Source organism: Orycteropus afer, unplaced genomic scaffold, assembly GCF_000298275.1.
Source record: "Orycteropus afer afer isolate SDZICR_OR568_19922 unplaced genomic scaffold, OryAfe1.0 scaffold00057, whole genome shotgun sequence".
Taxonomy (NCBI): domain Eukaryota; kingdom Metazoa; phylum Chordata; class Mammalia; order Tubulidentata; family Orycteropodidae; genus Orycteropus; species Orycteropus afer.
The window spans coordinates 12,239,650-12,262,645 of record NW_006921644.1 but is presented as its reverse complement, the minus strand read 5'-3'; the positions used below and the strand labels follow the sequence as shown (position 1 = coordinate 12,262,645).

Below are 22,996 nucleotides of genomic sequence, written 5' to 3'. Positions count from 1 at the left end.
GGGGAGGGGGCAGTGGGCAGGCAGGCAGGGGGGCGGTAGATAGGTGGGGGGGGGGCTAGGGCAGAGGGTGGGCCTGGCCCCCTGTTCTGTCATCTCCTGGGGTGGTGCCTGGGACGCAGCAGGCTGGTCTGGTACCTGCCCCACTGAGCCTGGCACGCCTGCGCCCCTGTAGGTCTACTACAGCCTGTGGCGGAAACTGCTCAAGGCCTTCTGGTGGCTGGTGGTGGCCTACACCATGCTGGTCCTCATCGCCGTCTACACCTTCCAGTTCCAGGACTTCCCTGCGCACTGGCGCAATTTGACTGGCCTCACGGACGAGCAGTGCGTACACGGGCGGGGTGGGGGTGGGGGGCAGGGACCTGCCGGCAGTGCTGATGTCGGCCGCCCCCAGGCTGGGCGACCTGGGCCTGGAGCAGTTCAGCGTGTCGGAGCTCTTCTCCAGCATCCTGGTCCCTGGCTTCTTCCTGCTCGCCTGCATCCTGCAGCTGCACTATGGCCACCAGCCCTTCATGCAGCTCACCGACCTGGAACACATGCCTGAGCCCAGGGCCTGTCCCTTGCGCTGGGCCCACAGGTACCAACTGCCCCACTCCGTCCCCCTGCCCCTCCTCCCCGTGCCTCCAGCAGGTAAGGGCATCACCACCTGGGATCCACAGAGCACCACCCCCAGATGGGCACATAGAAGGTTCTTATCCTGGCAGGAAGGACACTGCGTCACATGAGTGGCCACCCCTGTCCGTCGCTGAGAACCAGTGCCTTCTCAAGCCTCTGTGGGTCTGAGGCACCTCGGGGAGCCCAGGCACACACCAGTGGCCCCCAGCAGGGTGGTACATGGGTGGCAGGAGACAAGCTGGGGGGCTCCCCCCACCCCTTCTCCTGAAGAGAGGAGGGGAGCTGGACGGGAAGTGACTCCTTGCCCTTCACAGGCAAGACGTAAGCGAGGCCCCATTGCTGCTGGGGCCAGAGGCAGAGGCAGCCCCCAGGGTTGACGGGCTGAGCTCAGCCAGCCCCTTTGAAGGTGAGAGGGGTGGGCAGAGCCCCAGAAGGAGGTGCAGGGGGTCAGAGAGCCTTCCTGCAGCCTGGCCCGGCTCACCGCCCACCTTCCCTCCCTTGTAGCCTCGACCAACAAGTGGGGCCTGGTGGCAGAGCGGCTGTTGGAGCTGGCAGCCAGCTTCTCGGCCGTGCGGGCCCGCGTGCAGGTCTTCGTGCGGCGCCTGCTCGAGCTGCATGTCATCAAGCTGGTGGCCCTGTACACCGTCTGGGTGGCCCTGAAGGAGGTGAGCATTGGCTGAGACAGGCATGCCCCAGAGAGTGGGACAGGGACCTGTCCTTCCAAGCCTGTTTCCTCACTGTGAAATGGGTCCCCGTGATCCACCCCTGCTGGGCTCTGAGCTCAGGTGTAGGGGTGCAGGGAAGCCCTAGGGCACAGGCCACCATTCCCTGCCCTCCCCTGGGCTCACCCCACCCCACCCCCAGGTGTCGGTGATGAACTTCCTGCTGGTGGTGCTGTGGGCCTTTGCCCTTCCTTACCCCCGCTTCCGGCCCATGGCCTCCTGCCTGTCCACCATCTGGACCTCCATCATCATCGTATGTAAGATGCTGTATCAGCTCACCGTCGTCAACCCCCATGAGTACTCCAGCAACTGCACCCAGGTACTGCCACACAGGCCCAGAGCCGCTGCACAGGGCCCATGCTGGGGGCCTGGAAGGCTTCCTGGAGGAGGCATCCTCTCGCCCCTCTTCGTCCCACACTCAGGTGTCTCACGGACACTTTGTGGCTCGGGAAGGTGCCTGGTCTGGCGACTGCCGACGAGTACAAGTCATGCTGCAAGGGACATGCAGCCCTGCTGGAGCTTTCTCCACTCCCTCACCCGTTCCCTCGAGTATCTCTCTGTCCCTCTGGCCTGTCCCCGTCCCAGAGTCGTGCATGTGAAATGTGAGGCAGGGCTGGGCTGCCGCGCATTTGACCGGGCTTCTAGCCTGTGGGTGGTTGGGTAATGCCCACCTTCCTTTTGCCAGCCCCTCTCCAACAGCACCAACCTGCTGAAGACAGAGATCAACCAGTCCTTGTTGTACCAAGGACCTGTCGACCCTGCCAACTGGTTCGGGGTGCGAAAGGGTTTTCCCAACCTGGGCTACATCCAGGTAAGCGGGGCAGGGAGGGGCCTGCAGGTGGACGGGGCGGGTGGGATGGGGGCCGGGGGGCCGGGCTGTGAACAGGCGCCCCTCTCCCCCAGAACCACCTGCAGGTCTTGCTGCTGCTGGTGTTTGAGGCCCTCGTGTACCGGCGCCAGGAGCACTACCGCCGGCAGCACCAGGCAGCGCCACTCCCTGCCCAGGCTGTCTGCGCCGACGGCACCCGTCAGCGCCTCGACCGTGACCTGCTTGCCTGCCTCAAGTACTTCATCAATTTCTTCTTCTACAAATTCGGGCTGGAGGTGAGAACAGTGGTGTTGACCATCCTCAGGGTCCTGCTGGGGTTGGCAGCACACAGGCACCGTGGCAGCTGTCCTCAGGCTGTCGAGCAACAGAAGAGAGGACAGGCGCAGGCTGGCTCACGGCAGGGATGTTCAAGGCACAGGCCAGGCCCTTGCCCCTGCCTGTGTCAGGGTTCAGCCTTGCTCTGGTTCAGGACAGTGGCCCTACGTGCTGGTGGGCCGAGCGTGCTGAGAGGCCTGTCAGCTCAGAGATGGTGTGGACAGGCTGGTGGGGGGCCTGGCTGAGGCAGGACGTGGGGTTTGAGTGCCCTACACCCCTCAGCTTAGCATCCTCCTTACAATGGAGATCCAAATGCAGGAGAGTGGCCAGCCCCTCTCCACACAGGGCCCCATCCTTGCAGCAGGGGCTCTGTGCTGGGCCTGCTCCTGTCCACCTCTGGGCCTTGGGACCTGCTGGGCCTCTGGGCTGAGGCTTTCGGAGGCCGGGAGATAACACTGCCTCCTGCCCACAGATCTGCTTTCTGATGGCAGTGAACGTGATTGGCCAACGCATGAACTTCATGGCCATCCTGCATGGCTGCTGGCTGGTGGCTGTCCTCACTCGCCGGCGCCGTGAGGCCATCGCTCGCCTTTGGCCCAACTACTGCCTGTTCCTCACGCTCTTCCTCCTCTATCAGTACCTGCTGTGCCTGGGCATGCCCCCCGCCCTGTGCCTGGGTGAGCCTAGTGGGCATGTGGGAACAGACATAGGTTTGGATGTGCAGGAATGGGCATGTGGGAGTGAGTGTGGAGGCCCAAGTGTGGGAAGACAAGGCACCCACGGCTCTATGCCTGGTGAGCTGAGTGGGCGTATGGGAACGGATGTGGGTTTGGGTGTGCAGCCATGGGCTTGTAGGAGTGGGCGTGGGCATGAGGCCCTGTGCCTGGGTGAATCTGACTGGGAGCTGGTATATGGGTCCAAGTGTGGTATGAGGGAGTCAGGGAGAGACCAAGTGCCTATGAGCTGAGATTGGAGTGGCATCTGGGTACGTGGGTGTAACCAGGGCTTGTGGGCACTTTGGGGGCCTGTGGGAATGTTTGCTGCCTGCCCTGGCCCTTCAGCTGTCTTCCTGGAGTTAGCCTGGGCCCTGCTACCCCCTTACCCCAACTTACTGGCCACCTGCAGCTCCCCTGGCTGTGGCCACCTGGGTCTCTGGGGGAGCAGCACTGTCCTCAGCACCTGCCCCCAGATCACAGTCTCCCTTTGCATCCATCATCATCCTGTGGGGAAATCCAAACGTTTCGAAGAGCCAAGTGCACATCCCTTTTAAAGTGACCCCATCTTTTTGATCCCACCCTTGTTCTCTGGGCTCACGGGGTCCAGCCTCACCTCGATTCCTTTGTCCCCTGAAATCAACCACTTCTCCAAGGAGTCCTCTCCTCTCGGGGGACAGTGGTGTTTAGGAACCGAGAGCTGGGCAGGGGTGCTCACTACTTCTGGGTGTGATGTCTCCTTCCCAGGGAGCCTTCCTCAGCCATCTTGTCTTGAGTAAAGCTGTTGGCCCCATGGCCGTGTAGGCAGCCAGGAGTCCTTTCATTCCTGCAGGCCTAGTACGTGCTTAAGACGTGTGTCATGAGAACATGCTGGAAGTTCTGGGCTTGTGTGTCCTTGGACTCTGTAAGCGTGTGTGTGTGGTTGTGTATTGTGTGAGGGTGCACACGAGTGTGTAGATGTGTGTGACTGCATGGGTATGCGTGTTTGAATATAGCATACATAAGTATGTGAGTGTATAGGGTGTATGTATACACACAAGTGTGGGTGTGCATAGGTGTGAATGTGTGAGTGATGTGAGTACATAAGTATGTACATGTCAGTGAGTGGGTGTGAGCGTGCATGGTGTGGATGTCTGTTGAGTGTACGTCTGTGTGGGTGTAAGAGCTCCAGTTTTCATGGACGTGGGTGGTCTGAGAGGGTTTTGCAGTCCCTTGTGGACACATCTGGGGCCCTGGGTCAGCTTGGCCCTTTCCCAATGCACCCCTCTGCCCACAGACTACCCATGGCGCTGGAGCCAGGCTATCCCTATGAACTCTGCTCTCATCAAGTGGCTGTACCTGCCTGATTTCTTCAGGGCTCCCAATTCTACCAACCTCATCAGTGAGTGACCCCCAGGACTGGGGCTTCCCCTGTGTGGGGAGGGCACCCTCTCCTGACCTGCATACAAGAATCTTAAATCCATGAAGATATAGGTTGTACATACTTCGCTCCACCTGGGTCCAATCCTAAGTTTCCCAAGTAGGCATGCACATCTTACAGACACAGCTGTGGGAGACAGCAGGGCACAGACTTACCAATACATACAAGAGAGGCTGTGACGGCACACGTAGACACTGGAGTGCAGACGTGCACATACATGTGGACACATGAACATAGGCACTGCACACGTGGACACCAGGGCACAGACATGCATGTATCCAGAGATGGAGATACAGATCCAAACACGTGTGGACACCAAGGCCCTAACATCCACATACATGGGCACAGGAACATGGACATGCACACGCTTGGACACAGGGATGCAGACCCTGGAACCCAGATCCGCACATGTGAATACAGACATGCCCACGTGTGGACATAGGGATGTAGACTCTGGAACCCAGATCCACACATGTGGATACAGACATACACACAGAGAAGGTACACATGGACACCGGGGTACAAACCTGCACATATGTGGACACTGGGCTGCACATGTGCACACAGATAGGCAGACACCCATGTGCATTGACAGGCACATCCTGTGCAGAAGTCTGGGCCCCTGGGATCACATGGGTGGATGTATGGCCTCTGTGCGTGCATATACCGATACACCCCTCCTCCTGGGTCTGGGGCCTTGGGCACGCCCAAGCGGTGAGCTCCTGGGACAGCGCCCTGTGTCCCCACAGGCGACTTCCTCCTGCTGCTCTGTGCCTCCCAGCAGTGGCAGGTCTTCCTGGCGGAACGCACCGAGGAATGGCAGCACATGGCCGGCACCAACACAGACCATGTGGAGCCCCTGCGGGGGGAGCCCAACCCTGTGCCCAACTTCATCCACTGCAGGTGGCCAGGAGCAGTAGGCCAGGCAGGCCTGCAAAATCCCAGGGAGTTAGAGTGGGAGGCCCTGGGGTCCAAGCCACATAGGGGACCAAGGGGACCAGGGAGGCCCTGCAGTCACACCTGCCCCTGTGGCACAGGTCCTACCTGGACATGGTGAAGGTGGCTGTCTTCCGCCACCTCTTCTGGCTGGTTCTGGTGGTGGTGTTCGTCACGGGGGCCACTCGCATCAGCGTCTTCGGCCTGGGCTACCTGCTGGCCTGCTTCTACCTACTGCTCTTCGGGACTCAGCTGCTGCGTAAGGACACGCATGCCCGCCTTGTGCGCTGGGACTGCCTCATCCTGTACAACGTCACCGTCATCATCTCCAAGAACATGCTCTCGGTGAGTGGACTGCCCACCCATCCCGACGCCCCTCCAGGCCCAGAGGGCTCGGGCCAACCCTCCTGTCCCCCAGCTCCTGTCCTGCGTCTTTGTGGAACAAATGCAGAGCAGCTTCTGTTGGGTCATCCAGCTCTTCAGCCTCGTGTGCACCGTCAAGGGCTACTACGACCGTGAGTGCGGGGGGCGGGGGGCCAGAGGCACACCGTGAGTGTGCGCACAAAATGTACAAACATAGCACACGTATGGACATGACATGCACGATACACGTGACAACACATAAGGAGCATGTACAGCGCACACGTGCATTGTGTACACATGGAGACACCATCCACATACTTCACACATGTGCACAGCTCATCTATATGCACGGTACACACAAAGCACATGCGCCATTCACACAGCTCACACGCGTAGCACACAGCACACACATGCGCACAGCTAGCTCACACACATGCGTGGCACACATACGTGCACGGCACACTCGGCACATGTGCTCACGCCCTGGCCCCTGACCCGGTGCCCTGTGCAGCCAAGGCCATGGGGAGCAAGGACCGGGACTGCGCTCTGCCCGTGGAGGAGGCCGGTATCATCTGGGACAGCATCTGCTTCTTCTTCCTGCTGCTGCAGCGACGGGTCTTCCTCAGCTACTACTTCCTGCACGTGGCCGCTGACCTCCAGGCCACCGCCCTGCAGGCCTCCAGGTGCAGCCCACACTCGGGCCTTTGGGGTGCAGCTCTGGGGCCCAGCCTGAACATGCTGCTATTCCTGCCCAGAGCTGGGCTGGTCTGGCACGGCCACTCCTGGTGTTGGGGGGTCACTTGGGTGGGGGCTGAAGCCTTGCAGACCTGTGTCCTGGCTGTCCCATGTCAGCCAGCACGCTGGGGCAGTGCCCCGAGGAGCAGCACACTAGGTGGGCTGTGCCTTCAGCTGGGTCCCCTTGCTGGGGGGTGTGGCACAGCGTCTCACAGCCCCCGGGGCCCCCACCTGGATGGGGCCTGGTGGCTGAGCACAGTGGAGCAAGGGGCGTGACTGCCCAGGGCCATGGTTGTGGGGACAGGGAGGGCCCCAGGTCGTGCTCAGTTAAGAGGGAGCCCAGGCCAGCCTGGCCATGAGAGACCTGGCCAGTGAGTAAACCCCAAGGTGAGAGGCTGGAGAGGTCCTGAGGGATAGGGTGAGGAATTCCACAGCTGAACAGAATCCCTGTTCTCACCCCCACCCCACAGGGGCTTCGCCCTGTACCACGCAGCCAGTCTCAAGAGCATGGAGGCCCACCGCAGGGCTGAGGAGAAGTCGCTGGCCCAGCTAAAAAGACAGTAGGTGCCCCTCACCCAGGTCCTCTGGTGGGTGGTGCTGCAGGTGGGCCCACTGTAGCTCAGACTGCTCCTCCTCCAGGATGGAGCGCATCCGCGCCAAACAGGAGAAACACCGGCAGGCCCAGGCGGGCCCCACAGAGGCTGGGGACCCCAGCCAGGAGCCAGGTGAGTGCCCGCAAGCCCACTGTACCCACACGCACTGTATCTGCGTGGCGATATCCCAGCTCCCAGCTTGTCGGCTTGGGAATGGCTGGTGTCACCTCCCCATCACGGGGACTGTGTTCATGTCTGCTGTGTGACTGGCTGCCCACCATCCCCCGACTGCCTGCTCATGGCCGACTCAGGCCTCCCTGCTCTACCCTCCACAGGGCCCAGCAATGCAGGGGGCACCTCCCCGGCCCGGAGACAGTGGTGGCAGCCCTGGTTGGACCATGCCACAGGTACACCCCCGGGCCTGCCTGACCAGCGCCCCACTGTCCCTGTTCCAGCCCCTCCCGCGTGGAGCTCTGGTCTGCACACATTCTCCTGGAGCCACGACAGCAGGGCTGAGTGCCTGTCTCCCCGAGGCCCAGCGACAAGCTCCTTGGTCTCTCCTGGCTTCTGACTCTGGAATTTATTGCCCACTCCCTGACGTCCATCCCCCCCAACCACTTCCTCAGTACCTTCCTCCTCGTCTAGTTTCTTGTCCAGTGCTATGTCCTAGGCCTGTGCTGGTCTCTGGGAGGCGGCACTGGTCTTCCCGCCTACCTAGCTGTAGAAGTGTGCCTGCAGTGTGGGGGTCTTGCTGGGTAGGGAAGCCAGCCCAGGCAGTGGGCCTCACCCAACCCTGCGCCCACAGTGATCCACTCAGGGGACTATGTGCTGTTTGAGTCGGACAGTGAGGAGGAAGAGGAGGCACAGCCCGAGGACACCAGGCCATCAGCACAGAGTGCCTTCCAGGTGAGGATGGGTGCTCACAGGCCCACAGCTCTGGGTCGTTGCCCCAGCCTCCTTCAGACACCAGGCACAGAAGCAGGGTGATGGGCAGCCCCTCCTCACCTCACCCCCACCGCAGGACGACCTGCCTGTGTGGCATCCCTGGCAGACAGGCCTGGTGGGAGCCTGAGGATAACAGGCAGGCCTGCTTCCCTACACAGCCCCTTCCCATCTGCTTTCTGCGTTTCTCATGCTGGGTACGGCACCGGGTAAACCAGGAACCCAAGGGCCTGCACCGGGTAGGCCTCAGGGTCAGCTTCCCAAGTGGCTTGGCCAGGGTCCTGACCCCACGCCCTTCCCCCAGATGGCGTACCAGGCGTGGGTGACCAACGCCCAGACAGTCCTACGGCGGCGGCAGCAGGAGCAGACACAAGAGGGGCAGGCACCCATGGGTGAGTCAGTATGGGCCAACCCAGGGCTCTGGGGTACAACCAGGCCCTGGGGGGGATAGTGCCCATGGCAGCTGGGCCCTGACTGGTGTCCTGTGCCCAGGAGGTGACCCAAGCCAGGAGGCTGAGCCAGCAGAGGCTCTGGAGGATGAAGCAGCAGGTGTGTGAGACTGTGAACTTTGGGGTAGGCGTGGATGTAGGTGGTGGTGGGAAGACATCGACATGCCTGCATCTGCCTATGCCCCGCACCTCCCCTGGCCAGGCCGCAGCCACGTGATGCAGCGGGTGGTAAACATGGTGCAGTTCCTGTGGGTTCTGGGCCAGGCGCTGGTGGATGGACTGACACGCTGGCTGCAGGCCTTCACACGCCAGCACCAGACCATGAGTGACGTGCTCCGCGCCGAGCGCTACCTCCTCACACAGGAGCTGCTGCGGGTGAGCACCCCTTCCCTGCCCCCCCGCCCCGGGGCTGGCTGCCCATGACGCCCCCATGCCTGCAGGGTGCAGAGGTGCGACGGGGCATCCTGGATCAGCTGTACGCGAGTGAGGACGAGGACAGCGATGAGCTGCCAGGCCCTGCTGACGGCCCGGAGGCACCGAGCACAGCATCAAGGCAGGTGCATAGGGGCTGGAGGAGGGTCCCCACCTCGCCACGGGCCCCCACCCTGGAACCCGTACCCCACCTACCCAGCCAGCTGCCACCCAAGAGTGCCCGGAACCATCCAAACCTTCAGGTGCCCCTTCTGCCCCCCTCCCTCCCAAGCCCATGTGACCCGAGCCTCTCCCACCCACAGTGGGCTCGGGGCTGAGGAGCCGCTGAACAGCACAGCCGAGGACACGAGCAGCCCCCTGACCACAGGTTACAACACCCGCAGCAACAGCCAGGAGGTCATGGCCGACCCTGAGAGCCCTAAGGCTGGGCCCTCCCGCCGTGGCTCCCGAGAACTTCTGGCCAACGCCCGCTTGCGGACACGCACGGCCAGCGAGTTGCTGCTCAACAGGTAGGGGTGGGGATCAGGGGTAGGGTGGCCCCTGGCTCTGCTCCACCTAGGACAACCCCTTGGGGCTCGAGGGGAGCCCACCTGGGAGACCTGCGGGCCCCTTCTGGCGGACATGCCCCCCTACTGTCTGCCCACCCAGCCCAGGGTCACCCCCTTGCCCACCTGCAGGCGCCTACACATCCCCGAGCTAGAGGAGGCAGAGCAGTTTGCAGCTGGGCAGGGCCGGCTGCTGCGGCTGCTGCAGGCTGGGTACCAGTGTGTGGCAGCCCACTCGGAGCTCCTGTGCTACTTCATCATCATCCTCAACCACATGGTCACTGCCTCGGCCGCCTCCCTCGTGCTGCCCGTGCTGGTCTTCCTGTGGGCCATGCTGTCCATCCCGAGGCCCAGCAAGTGCTTCTGGATGACAGCTATTGTCTTCACCGAGGTGGGTGCTGCGGGCGGGAAGCGCCAGGTGCACGTGGGGCCCCCACATGCTGAGCCCTCGCCCGCCCGCCCACAGGTCATGGTGGTCACCAAGTACCTCTTCCAGTTCGGCTTCTTCCCCTGGAACAGCTACGCAGTGCTGCGTCGCCACGAGAACAAGCCATACTTCCCGCCGCGCATCCTGGGCCTGGAGAAGACGGATGGCTACCTCAAGTACGACCTGGTGCAGCTCATGGTGCTGTTCTTCCACCGCGCCCAGCTGCTGGTGGGTGCTGCCCATGGGTCAGCATCAGGGCCCGGGCGGGGCAGGTGGCCGTCAGGAAGCTGCTGGTGGGTCAGCATCAGGGCCCGGGCGGGGCAGGTGGCCGTCAGGAAGCTGCTAGTGGGTGCCGCCCAGAGGGCAGGGGCGCCCGGGACAGCATCAGGGCCTGGTGGGGTAGGTGGCCATCAGGACAGCACTGAGGGAGGGCCAGCACCCTCTTGGGCCCTGGTCGTGTTGAGGGTGGGCAGTGAGGCCACAGGCTGCCCAAGAGGAGGAGGACTGGCCTCTCCCTCACCGATCCCCTCCCTCTGCCCCAACTACCCACCCACCGACAGAACTACGGCCTCTGGGACCACAAGGAGGGCTCGCTCCGCAAGGAGCCTGACCGAGGCAGTGGGAAGGAGGCTGAGGAGGAGCCAGCTGCACTGCCAGGACCTCATCCAGAGCCAGGGGTGGCCGGGACTCTACCAGACAACAACGTACCGGTCAAAGCCAGGGCTGACCCTGAGGACGAGACCCCAGAGGCTGAAGTGGAGCTCAGGCCTCGGAACCCACAGCACATGGGCCTGCACTTTCGGAGGAAAAGGAAGAGTGCAGAGCCCAGGGGACCAGTGCCCGGCGGTACAGTCGCCCTGACCCCTGTAACTCAGGAACCTCCAGACCCGTGGAACTAAGCGTCTCCCTTACCAGCACACCACCTGCCCCCAGCCCGCAGTGCAGTCACTCTGACCCCTGTAACTCAGAGACCGCCAGACCACATATGTCAGGGTCTGCCATCCTTACAGTGCACCACCTGCCCCCCAGCCCAACTCTGGGGAGGTAGATGAGGCAGGAGTGGCCATTTCACAGTCGAGACTACCAAAGCCAGACACAGGCTGACCCAGGACTCCAGCCCTGCTGTGCGGTGTGGGCGCTGGCCCTCTCAGGGCGGCCTGCAGCTGTACCTAGCTTCATTTGCTGGTGCAGCATGTGAGAGCCCACTGGCCTGCACTACACCTCAAGGCTGCCCTGTGCAGAAGCCGCAGCCTCGCTGCCAGGGTACACTGGCACCATGCTTGGGCTCGGTCTCCTTATGCAAAATGTGGCAGTGCCAGTCCCCAGGCTCGTGTCAGGGGCTGGGGGAATGAGGGTGGCCCAGCCCCGGGGCTCCAGCAGCAGCAGCTTCTGCCCCACAGGAGCTGGGGAAGGAGAAGAGGAGGAGGAGGAGGAGGAAGGGAAGCAGGCTGCAGCCCCTGGGAGAGCCAAGAAGCCGAGCTGCTCCCGGGAGAGGGTGAAGGCAGCCGGGCTGTGGCTGCAGAGCTTCTGCTTGTCACTGTGAGTGATGTAGCCCCGGGAGTGGCCCCAGTTGGGGTGGGGGCCTTGGCCAGCAGGGAGCCTACACCCACCTGCCCGCCGCCTACAGGGCCCAGAGCGTGTTCCAACCCCTGCGGCAGTTCTTCCACGATATCCTGCACACCAAGTACCGCGCGGCCACCGATGTCTACGCGCTCATGTTCCTGGCCGATGTCGTCGACTTCATCATCATCATCTTCGGTTTCTGGGCCTTTGGGGTGAGTCAGGGCCCCCAGGTCACTACAGGCCAGCAGGGACTGCCCACTGGCCCCGGTAAGTGAGCTGTGTGCTCTCTGGTCACAGAAGCACTCGGCAGCCACAGACATCACATCCTCGCTGTCAGACAACCAGGTGCCTGAGGCCTTCCTGGTGATGCTGTTGATCCAGTTCGGCACCATGGTGGTCGACCGCGCCCTTTACCTGCGCAAGACTGTGCTGGGCAAGCTGGCCTTCCAGGTGGCGCTGGTGCTGGCCACCCACTTGTGGATGTTCTTCATCCTGCCCGCCGTCACCGAGAGGTGGGCTAGCGCTCCGCCTGGGCGGGGAGGGGGCGCGCGGGCTCGGCCGGGTCCCAGTCCCCTGACCTGGCCCGGGTGGTCTGTGCAGGATGTTCAGCCAGAACGCCGTGGCCCAGCTGTGGTACTTTGTCAAGTGTGTCTACTTCGCGCTGTCTGCCTACCAGATCCGCTGCGGCTACCCCACCCGCATCCTGGGCAACTTCCTCACCAAGAAATATAACCACCTCAACCTTTTCCTTTTCCAGGGGTGAGTGTGGACCTGTGGGCTTTGGAGGAGAGCCTGGGCACCTCCCCCTCAAGCCCACCTGACCAGGTCCTTCTGCCTTGGGCAGGTTCCGGCTGGTGCCGTTCCTCGTGGAGCTGCGGGCAGTGATGGACTGGGTGTGGACAGATACCACACTGTGCCTCTCCAACTGGATGTGTGTGGAGGACATCTACGCCAACGTCTTTATCATCAAATGCAGTCGCGAGACAGAGAAGGTAGGTGTCCTAGGCAGGGTCTCCCACAGGGGGCTCTGCCACTCCCACCCTGTGGACACAGGCCCTGGTGGCTGCACTCAGGCAATCCCATCAGAGCAAGAAAGCTGCCTTGGGGCCTGAGAGTGGTCTTCCTAGGAGGGTAGCGGGGGCCAAATGGGGCTTTGAGGACTGACTGATACAGGGTATCTCTGTGGAGCAGAGGCCTGGCTTGCAGGCCATGGCTGTGCATAGCGGGTGGGGCCAGCCAGGCAGCCTGGGTTGGGCTAGAATGCTAACCCAGGTTTGTCCAACAGCTTTACTGAGATGATTGCATACCATGCCCTCCGTCCATTTAAAGCGCACACTTCACGGGCTTTCCGGGTCATCAGAGCTGAGCATCTGTCAGCACACTGTAGAACAGTTCCATCCCCCAAACAAACCCTGTCCCCTCAGCCGTCAGCCCCCCACTCACCCCTAAACCCGTGGCAACCACCTTCTGCCTCCAAAGATTGACTGTTCCCACAGATAGAGCCACGTGATGTGGTCATTTGTAACTGGCTTCTGTCACTCAGTGTGTTCTCAAGGTCCATCTGCCTTGTCAGCTGTTCACCTGTTTTAACAGCTGGGTGCTGCTCCATTGTATGCACAGATCACACTTGATCCATTTGTCACTTGGTGGACATTTGGGTTTTTCCCACTGACTCTTAGGGATAAAGCTGCTGTGACCACCTGTGTACAAGTCTCCATATAGATACGTCTTCATGTCTCTTGGCTACCTGGGAATGGAACTTGTGGGTCATACAGGAACTCTAAGGAGACCTGGTGGCACAGTGATTATGCATTCAGTTGCTAACAAAAAAGTTAGGAATTTGAACCCACCAACTGCTCTCTGGTAAAAAAAAAAAAAGGCAGTCAGCTTCCATGAAGATTGACAACCTTGGAGACCCTGTGAGCAGTTCCACTGTGTCCTCTAGGGGCATTGTGAGTCGAAATCTACTCCACGGCAGTGGGTGTGGTTTTGGTTTTATAGTAACTATGTCCAACATAGGAGCTCTGGTAGCATAATGACTCAGGCACTTGACTGCTAACCGGAAGGCTGGTGGTTCAAACCCACCAGCCACTCCTCGGAAGGAAGATGGGGCAATCTACTTCCATAGTGATACTGCCTCGGAAACCCAAGGAGGGGTCGGTCGCTATGAGTCGGGGCCAACTCGACGCACATAACAACAACATGTCCAACATTCTGAGGAGCTGCAAGCTGGTTTCCCCCTGTGGCTACACCGTTTTGTATTCCGCTCCCCACAGTGTACACGTCCACCTTCTCCACCTTTGTCTCTAACACCATCCTAGTGCTGGTGAAGTGGTGTCTCATTGGTTTGTGTCTCTAATGACTGATGGTGCTGAGTGTTAACTTATGTGATTTTTGGCCACTTGTGCATCTTCTTTGGGGAAGTGTCTATTCAAGTTCTTTGCTCATTTTTTAAACTGGGCCATCTGTGTTTAAATGAGCTATGATTTCTTTAAATATTCTGGATACTAAAATCATTTTATTTATGACTTGCAGTAATTTTCTCTCATTCTTCAGACTGACTTTTCACTTACTTAATGGTATCCTCTGAAAAGTTCTTGATGATGTCTAGTTTATTTTTTTTCTCAGGTTGCTTGTTTTTGGTGTCATGTCTAAGAAACCTCTCCCAAACCACCGTCATAGAGATTTACTGTCATGTTTCTTGTAAGAGTTGTTTCTCACTCTCTTGACCCATTCTGAGTTAACTTCCATGTAGGGTATAAGGTAGGGGTCCGTCTTCATTCCTCTGCACATGGAGACCCAGTTGTCCTTTTCCTCACTGAATGGTCTTAGCACTTTGTCAAATGATTGGCCATCGATGGGAAAGTTTATTTCTGGACCCTCAGTTCTAGCTCGCCCCCCTCTGTTTGTCTGTCCTTGTTTAAGTACTGCACTGTTGTAAATACTGGAGCTTTATAGTAAGTTTTGACATCAGACCAAAGCTTGATGTTGTGGGGCCACTGGGTGAGCACGGACCACGGCTACATGAGGAGGCAGGAAGCATGGATAATGGGACTCTGGGAATGGTGATGGGGGTGGGTATCAGAGCATGACACCCTTTCCCCAGGGTGCAGAGCCCGGTGTGGCTTGAGAGGGGGCCGAGCCAGGCGACTGGTCTCTGTCTCCTTCACATGTCCTCGTCTCGGCAGAAATATCCGCAGCCCAGGGGGCAGAAGAAGAAGAAGGTGGTCAAGTACGGCATGGGCGGCCTCATCATCCTCTTCCTCATTGCCATCATCTGGTTCCCGTTGCTCTTCATGTCACTGGTGCGCTCGGTGGTGGGAGTGGTCAACCAGCCCATCGATGTCACCGTCACCCTCAAACTGGGCGGCTATGAGGTGAGGAGCTGGTCCTGGCCAGGGTAGTCCATGGTGACTGGGTGCTGCCCGTGTGGACCCAGCCTGGGCTCCCCCCTCCTCCTCACGGACCCTGTGGGGGGCCGGTCTGTGCCTCGTTGGCTGGGTGACTGGTCCCGCTGTCAGCTGGGTCACTGGTCCCCCTCTGTCCCAGCCCCTGTTCACCATGAGCGCCCAGCAGCCCTGCATCGTCCCCTTCACGGCCCAGACCTATGAGGAGCTGTCCAAGCAGTTTGACCCGTACCCAGTGAGTGCCTGCCTGGGGCTGGGGTGGCAGGTGGGCGAGAGTGGCCAGCCATCCCACTGAGGTGTCCACCCTGCCTCCAGCTGGCCATGCAGTTCATCAGCCAGTACAGCCCCGAGGACATAGTCACCGCCCAGATTGAGGGCAGCTCGGGGGCGCTATGGCGCATCAGCCCGCCGAGCCGGGCCCAGATGAAGCGGGAGCTGTACAATGGCTCATCTGACATTACCCTGCGCCTCACCTGGAACTTCCAGAGGTAGGTGGGGTGGCCCAGGGCTGGGGAGGGGCGGAGCCGAGAAGGGGTGGGGGCGGGAGGGGGTGAGGGTGGAAGGGGTGGGACTGGGTGGGGAGAGGCCCAGCTCACCCTCTTCCTGGCCCACAGGGACTTGGCCAAGGGCGGCACCGTGGAATACACCAACGAGAAGCACACCGTGGACCTGGCTCCCAACAGTACGGCACGGCGGCAGCTGGCCAGCCTGCTCGAGGGCACCTTGGATCAGTCTGTGTGAGTTGGGGGCTGCTTGCTGGGAGGGCCGGGGCAGCTGGGAGGGCCTGGCCTGAGCCACTGGCTTCCTCCCACAGGGTCATCCCCAACCTGTTCCCCAAGTACATCCGTGCCCCCAACGGGCCGGAAGCCAACCCTGTGAAGCAGCTGCAGCCCAGTGAGTGCAGGGTCTCCTTGTGGGGCAGGAGCGTGGGGCGGAGGCTGGGTCTGACGGGGACCTGCTCTGTGCAGATGACGAGGAAGACTACCTGGGCGTGCGCATCCAGCTGCGCAGGGAGCGCGTGGGTGCGGGGGCCGACGGCTTCCTGGAGTGGTGGGTGGTGGAGCTGCAGGACTGCCGCGCTGACTGCAACCTGCTGCCCATGGTCATCTTCAGCGACAAGGTCAGCCCACCAAGCCTTGGATTCCTGGCAGGCTACGGGTGAGTGCTGGGCGGCCTGGGGCTGGCAGCCAGGGGCAGAGCTGAGCCGAACTGGGGGTGGGGCCCAGTGGCCCAGGGGCAGAACCTGGGGGGGGGGCAGGGTCCTGGCACCCTTGGGGAGGGGCCGAGCTGACCTGGGGGCGGCACCGGGCACCGTGGCCAGGACTCACACCCATCTCCACAGGATCATGGGCCTCTACGTGTCTATCGTGCTGGTCATCGGCAAGTTTGTGCGCAGCTTCTTCAGCGAGACGTCGCACTCCATCATGTTCGAGGAGCTGCCCTGTGTGGATCGCATCCTCAAGCTCTGCCAGGACATCTTCCTGGTGCGCGAGACTCGTGAGCTGGCGCTGGAGGAGGAGCTGTACGCCAAGCTCATCTTCCTCTACCGCTCGCCGGAGACCATGATCAAGTGGACCCGCGAGAAGGAGTAGGGCGCCTGGCGCTGCCCAGGAGAACGAAGGAGCTGTGGGCCGCTCGGAGAGGCGGACCGATGGGCAGGCCAGCAGGTGGCACTCCTGGCCCACAGGGGGAGCAGAGGCCCCTGCCCAGGGCCACCAGCTGACACCTCCTCCCCAGCCTGCCCCAGCCCTAATGCTGCTGCCAGAGAGAGGAGCACACGTCTGCATGCAGACCACTGGCCCCAGGTGCCCCCAGGACCAGCCACACTGGGCCAGGGTCCTGGCCTCCGTTCCCCACTTGCACTGTAGAGTTTTCTAATTAAAAATGTCTTTATTTATACACATGGATGATTACACGCTGGGGCAGCCTTGCCAACTCTGGTCTCCTGCCCGCATGGATAGCCCCCATGCTGCAGCATTCGCCCTACAGGGCACTGCAGCCAGGCACTTGGGCAGGATGCTGGGTGTGCAGTGTGGCTGGCCAGCTCCACGCCAGGAGCAGCAACGGTCCGGGGGACGTGGCCAGGGCTCAGCTCTGGCCCATGCCTTCATCCTCACTGTCCTCGATCAGAAACTCCTGGACCTCCTTTGTGATATGGGCCCTGCAGGAATGCCACAGTGAGACCCCTGCCCAGCTAAGGGCAGGGCCAAGCCCAGAAGAGTCCTCCACCCAGAGCTGCCCCAGCAAAGGGGGTGCTGGGTACCTGTGGCTGCGGAGCTGGGCCTCAGTCAGGATGTAGGGCGGGAGGGGGTCCAGGGAAGGCTGCAATAAAGGGCCCGCGTGGCCAGGCTGAGTGCTACAGGGCTCAGGCTCCAGAGCCGAATCGCGGCCCCCCTTCCTCAGGCCAAGGGCGGGGAAGGCTGCTGTGCGTCCCAAGCAGGAGGTGACTCACCAAGTCCTTCATGTTCACCCGGCAGCTGTAACACAGCTGTTCCATGACACAGGCCCGGAAGTCCACCCTGGGAAAGCAAGGAGGGCCCATTCCCCTGGTCTCAGCCACAGTAGAGAGTGTGGGGGACCCCCAGCCCGTGCAGCTGCCAGGGCCAGCCACAACGTGGGCAGGTACTCACCTCTGGCCAGGCCCAGGCCCCCTGCAGCAGCCCCAGTCCCTGCCAAGCCCCGGCAAACAGCAGGGCACTGTGGGCTCCTCAGCCTGGGCCTGCGGGGCAGGGGGCAGCCTCTGTGAGGGGGCTATAGTAGTCTGAGCCCCAAAAGCTGTTGGACTGTCTGCAAGTGGAGACCCAGCTGAGGGCATGGAAGGAACGGGGGACAACAGGGGCAGCTGGCCCGAGACCACTTGTCCCCCAACCCCCAGTACATCATCCCCCAGAGACCAGGGCATGACCTGAACCTGTCCCGCCCACCCCCCAGGCCAGGGTACAGACCAACGCTGTCCACATCCAGTGCGCACAGGCATAGGAGGCAACGGGGACGGGAAGGGCTGGCAGCCCTGCCAGCTCGGGGGGCCTTGACTAGCTTCTCACTTGTCCTGTGGACAGGCAGGGTCAAGGCACCAGAGACCAGTGGAGGCCAGTCCCAGGTGCACCCCCTACACACGCCCTCACCCCACACCTGTACACGGTGCTGACAGTGGAGGGGAACTGGGCCTGCAGCCGGAGAACAAAGGCCTCTATCAACCGGTGGATGCTGGCCTTCTCAGGGGCCTGAGGACAGTCAGACAGCCGACTGTGGACCACAGGTCCCTGCGGGGAGGGTGGTCCCAATGGGAAGGGCAGCCCCAGCCTGGAGGGAGGGCAGGGCCCAGGCCGGAGCTGCATGGAGTAGGGGCACATGGGCGGCCTGGGAGAGGTGCTGCCCCCATTGCCCAGTGCTATGCCCTCCTGAGGTGGCCTGCCTCTCAAGGGTCCACAACAGGCCACCCCACGGCCCCTGCCGTCTGCATCCAGGCTTCCCCACCTTGGTGTGGACAGACGGGGTCTGCACTGTGGGGACAGCAAACAGGCGATTGTAGAAGACAACCTCCTTCAGGGTGTGCTCCCGCATGGGCCGTACCACCGTCACATCCCCGTGCCGCTCGTCCGCGAAACCCTGTGGGGGGCAGGGCTCCGACTGTGCTCAGCCAGCGGGACCCCAACTGCCCCTATTCCCTGCCAGCTGGGGGCCGAGTCACGCCAAGTGGAGGAGTGGGCTGGGGGACCCAGGAGTGGCCTAGCCCTGCGCACCGTGTCCCAGGCGAGAAAAGCCCCTCGTCCCAGTGCCAGGTTGGTCAGGAGCTTGACGGCCAGACGCGTGCAGCTGTCCCCTGTCATCACTTTAGAGTAGCCATGGGTGCGAGCCACGTGCAGGATCAGGTGGGTCCTGTGGACCAGAGCGTCTGGGGGCGCTGGGTGAAGGTGGGGAGGGACCCCGGGGGCCTGGGCAGGGCGGGACCCCAGGGTGGAGGGGCGGGGACCCGGGCTCACCGAAGGAGCTGCACAAGCTCCTCCTTGGCAGTCAGCGTCCTCACTGAGTTGAACAGTGAGGACAGGGCCTCGGTCTGGGCAGCTTTGGGCAGCCTTGTTGGCTTCTGGGGGTCCTGGGGGCGGGGACAGCTTGGCTGCTTCTCCGAGGCCAGGCCAGGGCTGTCCCCGGCCCCCTGGGTCTCCCACCCCTGCTGCTGCCGGATGAAGCTGTCCACAGCCTCCTTGTAGGCCTCAGTTCCCACAGATGGCTCCTGGGAGAAACGCCTCAGCACGGACTGGGGCAAGCCGAACACCTTCCGGGCCAGACAAGCGTGTGAAGCAGGCAGGCGGGGAGGCCAACCCATGCCCCAGGCCCACCCCTTCCCATCGCCCGCAGGGCTGCATGCCCACCTCTTCCAGGGCAACGCAGTGCCAGGGCAGGCCCACGGAACCCAGGATCGACCGCATCTCAGCCAGCGTTTCTGCTCTGCCCTCAGGGCTCCGGCCACAGGCCGCTCCCTCTGCAAGCCAGGCAGGAGTCACGGCCACAGAGGGGCCAGGGAGGGGTGGCCAGCTTGTCCCCAGACCAGGGAATGAGGGCCCAAGACCCTCTCCAAAGCCCCGAGCGACCCCATAGCGCAGGGACCCGTGTGGTCGGCTCCACGTGGACAAACCTGTGCACGGCAGCACTCCACGGGGCAGAGTTTTATGAACGCGTTTCCTTCGAGTTGGCAGCAGGTTTTGATTAGGGCTCAGGGAGGTGTCACTGGCCAGTCCCTTGCACAGCCCCTCTCCACCAGGGCCCCCACCCTCCCTCCACAAGGAGGTAGCTCAGATGCCCCTGCCTCAACCATGGTCCACAGCCGAGACTCGGGAAGCACGGTGTTATCCCTCTCAGCAATACCGCTAGGGCCTCCCCTGGCAGGGCAGCGCCTGCAGTACTCAACCCGTCCACCAGGGGAGGGTCCACTGCCCAAGCAACAGACCTGGAAGGAACCCAGGCACACCTACCATCGACATGGACAACCCCGGGCACGAAGCGCAGCTGCTTGGCTGAATCTCGGCTCAGGCCCTGCCGGGAGAAGCGACGGGGGGCTCAGCCAGGCCTGGGTCCGCAGCTAACTAGGCCAGGCAAGGAGCCACAGGACGTGCCCCCAGCAGGTGCCGGGTTCCGCCAGCACGTCAGCCTGCCCTGAGGAGCAGCAGCTCAGGCACGCGGCGGTGATGCTGCTAGGCCGGGCCCTCCCGGGGCCTCACCTCAGACTGCTGCCCTCCCCACCTCACCCGCAAAGCCCCTCTTCCTGCCGGAGCCCCTCCAACCGCAGCCAGGCCCAGCCCCCCAGGTCGCGCAAAGGCGCCTATACACATCTGCCTATCTGACACCGGAGCCCCAGGGCCTGGGGCTCCCAGAGCACACCTGAAATCACACTCTGCCTGGGTGATACCCCTGAATGCTACTCAGGGGGAGCAGATGGACGGGGTCACACTGGGCAGGGTGACACCCTGAGAGGCTTCTGGCCGTGCACCTCTTTACACACCTGAACCCCCAGGGCAGCCCCTCCAGCCCCAACCAGGGACTCTGCACAAAGGATGGCCCCTGTGCCCCAGAGCTCAACCTCGTGGCAACCCTGGCCCAGGAGGAAGGCAGGCGGGTATGGATGTACCTCTAGGACTTGCCAGAGCATGGAACTGGATGACGGCCCACCCGACCAGGCCAGGAGGACCTGGGGAGAGAAGGCACACACACGTCCCACAGGAATGTGTCCGTCCCCAAAGTCCCCAGGAACACAGAGTCTCCCCCCGGAAGCCTCCAGCCTCCACAGCTGGGAGAGCCAGCTGCCTGCAGAGCCAGGGCTCTGTGGGGCTGGGGCTGGCTCAGGGACCCGGCACCTGCACCCAGGTGCAGGAGGTGGACCCCAGCTCCACACTCACCTTCTCACCTGGAAAGATGAGTCGGTTCTTCCCAAGCACAGCCCTAAACTTGTGGACATAGTAAGCCCTGAAGCAGTCCCTGCAACACAGACCCTGCGGCTGTGGCCAAAATGCCAGGCAGGCCCCGGCCACCGCCCATCCCTCTGCCCCACCCCAGTAGCAGGAATGGAAAGTCTGTTCACCCCTGGCCAGCTGGCTAGACATCCAAGACAACATTTACTTACTCCTTTCTTAACAAATTCTAAGTTTAAGAAGGAGAGGGACAATGTTTGCTCATGACCAGAAGCCTGACTACACAGGCCAGGCGGCATCGGAACCCATCAAGGGGAGGAGGAGTTCTCGCCAGCGGTGGACGAGCTTCACCTTCACAGCGCTGCAGGCCCTGGGCTGCACCAGACACAAACACTTGCTGGGCCGAGAGGCTGCAAAGCCACTGGGAGTTAAGAGGCCAAAATGAGAGGGAGAGACCTGGCCCTGTCCTGGGAACTACGGGCCAAGTGGAAACAATTTGATGTTAGAACACGTAAACATGAGGAAGCTGGGGCAGGCCACACCTTCGTGCCCAGGCCTCTGGGAGTAGGGCTCTGCTCCCTAGCCCACCGCCCCCCCCCCAAGGGCTCTGCTCCCTAGCCCACCACCCCGCCCCCCACAAGGGCTCTGCTCCTTCACTGCAGCCCCTAGACTGGTGCATCCCAGAGCCCTCCACACACCCCACCTCCCTCATGGATAACACACGCATCAGCGAGGTCACAATCCCCCAAAGGACCTGCCTCTCAGTATGGTCTAAAACCCAAAAACACTCACTACCATCGAGTCGATTCCAACTCACAGCGACCTCCTTTGGGTTTCCAAGGCAGTAAATCTTTATAGAAGCAGACTGCCCAGTCTCCTTTCCGAGGAGTGGCTGGTGGGTTTGAACCGCCAACCTTCTGGTTAGCAGTCAAGTGCCTTAAGCACTACACCACTAGTGCTGCTTCTTCCGTGTGGTCTAGATGCCCCCAAATGCCCATGCCTTCTACACCTTACCCCAATCTAGATACCCCATCCCCACTTTCAGCTCTCCCCATAAGCTCTGACACTGTCCTGGGCTAAACCCAGTCCTGGGCTACATCGTCAGAGATTACCCAAGCAAGAAACCAATACTTCCCACCTTCACTCAGACAGCAGGTCAGTGGGCATGGCATTAGACGCAGAACTAAAGTAACCAAAGGCTTTTAAAAACAAGGACCAGCCTGGAAACTGCAGGCAGCCCTAACTACCTGCCAGGTCCTCACCTGCAGAAGGCATCGCCGGCCCGGATCACCAAGACTGGCACACCCTCCTTGCACTTCACACACTTTTGCTCTCGGCTCTGAAGACTGGGGAGGGGGCAAGGAGTAAAACACAAATTACACTGTCAGTGGGCTGCCAGAAGACAGGGTGCAGTTCCCCACCCAGGCTGGGTCAGAGAGAAGCACTATGTGTGAGAATGATCACCCAAGGGGCTGTACACAAACAGGGCTTGTCCCAGCCACCAATTTAAAGACCAAGGGGGGGGGTGCCCTGTTAGCCCTCGACAAGCCGGTTCTGGGGCAAAGAAGGTGGCTCTCTGACCAGCAGAGATGTCCCCAGTGGCTACAACAGGGAGCTGCAGGAGAGAAGCCAGCCTTGACAGCCCCTCTAGGTGCTGCGGAGAGAGCTCCAGTCTGCACCAGGCGCTGGGCGCCGAACCACTAGGGGGCCTCCCTTTGCCCGCAGATCCACAGTAGTGATGGCGAAGGCCGGGCTGGGGAGGGCTCCTCTGGGCAGGGCTCGCCGCCAGCCACGGCGCCGGGACCCGGAAGGCAGGGGAGAAGCAGCCGGCAGCGTCCGACAGCCCGGCTCTTACCCAGACCGCGGCGGTGGCAGGGGCTTCTTGGGAGCCAGCTCGCTAAAGTCCTCGCCCACCTGGCACATGGCTGGGCTTCGGGAAGCGGCCGCGGCGGTAGCGGTAACCGGCGCGTTGCGATAACGTCACACCAGCGCCGTCGCAGCCGTGACGGGCTGCCTGGCCGGTGGCGGCAGGCGCGCCCCGATGACGGCGCCGTCGCGGCCGTGACGCGCAGGTCGGGCCGGGCCGG

At 61.8% G+C, this 22,996-nt stretch overlaps 2 protein-coding genes across 2 annotated transcripts in view; one reads left to right on the top strand and one right to left on the bottom strand.

Moving 5' to 3' along the window:
- PIEZO1 (piezo type mechanosensitive ion channel component 1) overlaps nt 1-16,595 on the top strand; it is a 39,221-nt gene extending 22,626 nt beyond the window's left edge. The window contains exons 20-56 of the mRNA XM_007939230.2: nt 173-321; nt 392-574; nt 927-1,018; nt 1,117-1,277; nt 1,477-1,653; nt 2,020-2,145; nt 2,238-2,438; nt 2,951-3,155; nt 4,468-4,572; nt 5,361-5,514; nt 5,649-5,892; nt 5,966-6,062; nt 6,422-6,593; nt 7,116-7,205; nt 7,285-7,370; nt 7,574-7,645; nt 8,044-8,144; nt 8,485-8,572; nt 8,673-8,729; nt 8,832-9,004; nt 9,070-9,182; nt 9,364-9,570; nt 9,739-9,997; nt 10,073-10,261; nt 10,594-10,879; nt 11,434-11,572; nt 11,661-11,808; nt 11,894-12,108; nt 12,197-12,355; nt 12,441-12,588; nt 14,785-14,973; nt 15,146-15,238; nt 15,319-15,491; nt 15,618-15,740; nt 15,818-15,897; nt 15,972-16,161; nt 16,346-16,595. Of these exons, the coding sequence (XP_007937421.2) occupies nt 173-321; nt 392-574; nt 927-1,018; nt 1,117-1,277; nt 1,477-1,653; nt 2,020-2,145; nt 2,238-2,438; nt 2,951-3,155; nt 4,468-4,572; nt 5,361-5,514; nt 5,649-5,892; nt 5,966-6,062; nt 6,422-6,593; nt 7,116-7,205; nt 7,285-7,370; nt 7,574-7,645; nt 8,044-8,144; nt 8,485-8,572; nt 8,673-8,729; nt 8,832-9,004; nt 9,070-9,182; nt 9,364-9,570; nt 9,739-9,997; nt 10,073-10,261; nt 10,594-10,879; nt 11,434-11,572; nt 11,661-11,808; nt 11,894-12,108; nt 12,197-12,355; nt 12,441-12,588; nt 14,785-14,973; nt 15,146-15,238; nt 15,319-15,491; nt 15,618-15,740; nt 15,818-15,897; nt 15,972-16,161; nt 16,346-16,595 (5,694 nt within the window). The remainder of the gene's footprint in view (nt 1-172; nt 322-391; nt 575-926; nt 1,019-1,116; nt 1,278-1,476; nt 1,654-2,019; nt 2,146-2,237; nt 2,439-2,950; nt 3,156-4,467; nt 4,573-5,360; nt 5,515-5,648; nt 5,893-5,965; nt 6,063-6,421; nt 6,594-7,115; nt 7,206-7,284; nt 7,371-7,573; nt 7,646-8,043; nt 8,145-8,484; nt 8,573-8,672; nt 8,730-8,831; nt 9,005-9,069; nt 9,183-9,363; nt 9,571-9,738; nt 9,998-10,072; nt 10,262-10,593; nt 10,880-11,433; nt 11,573-11,660; nt 11,809-11,893; nt 12,109-12,196; nt 12,356-12,440; nt 12,589-14,784; nt 14,974-15,145; nt 15,239-15,318; nt 15,492-15,617; nt 15,741-15,817; nt 15,898-15,971; nt 16,162-16,345) is intronic.
- A 496-nt stretch (nt 16,596-17,091) lies between these two features.
- Nucleotides 17,092-22,832, bottom strand: CTU2 (cytosolic thiouridylase subunit 2). The gene is given in 16 exon segments (XM_042780731.1): nt 17,092-17,164; nt 17,267-17,325; nt 17,456-17,522; nt 17,634-17,824; nt 17,826-17,922; nt 17,924-18,052; nt 18,136-18,227; nt 18,481-18,612; nt 18,747-18,882; nt 18,987-19,279; nt 19,377-19,486; nt 19,977-20,037; nt 20,630-20,689; nt 20,898-20,976; nt 22,172-22,246; nt 22,765-22,832. Coding segments are annotated over 16 exon segments (1,722 nt in total).
- Between the last annotated feature and the right edge of the window lie 164 nt (nt 22,833-22,996).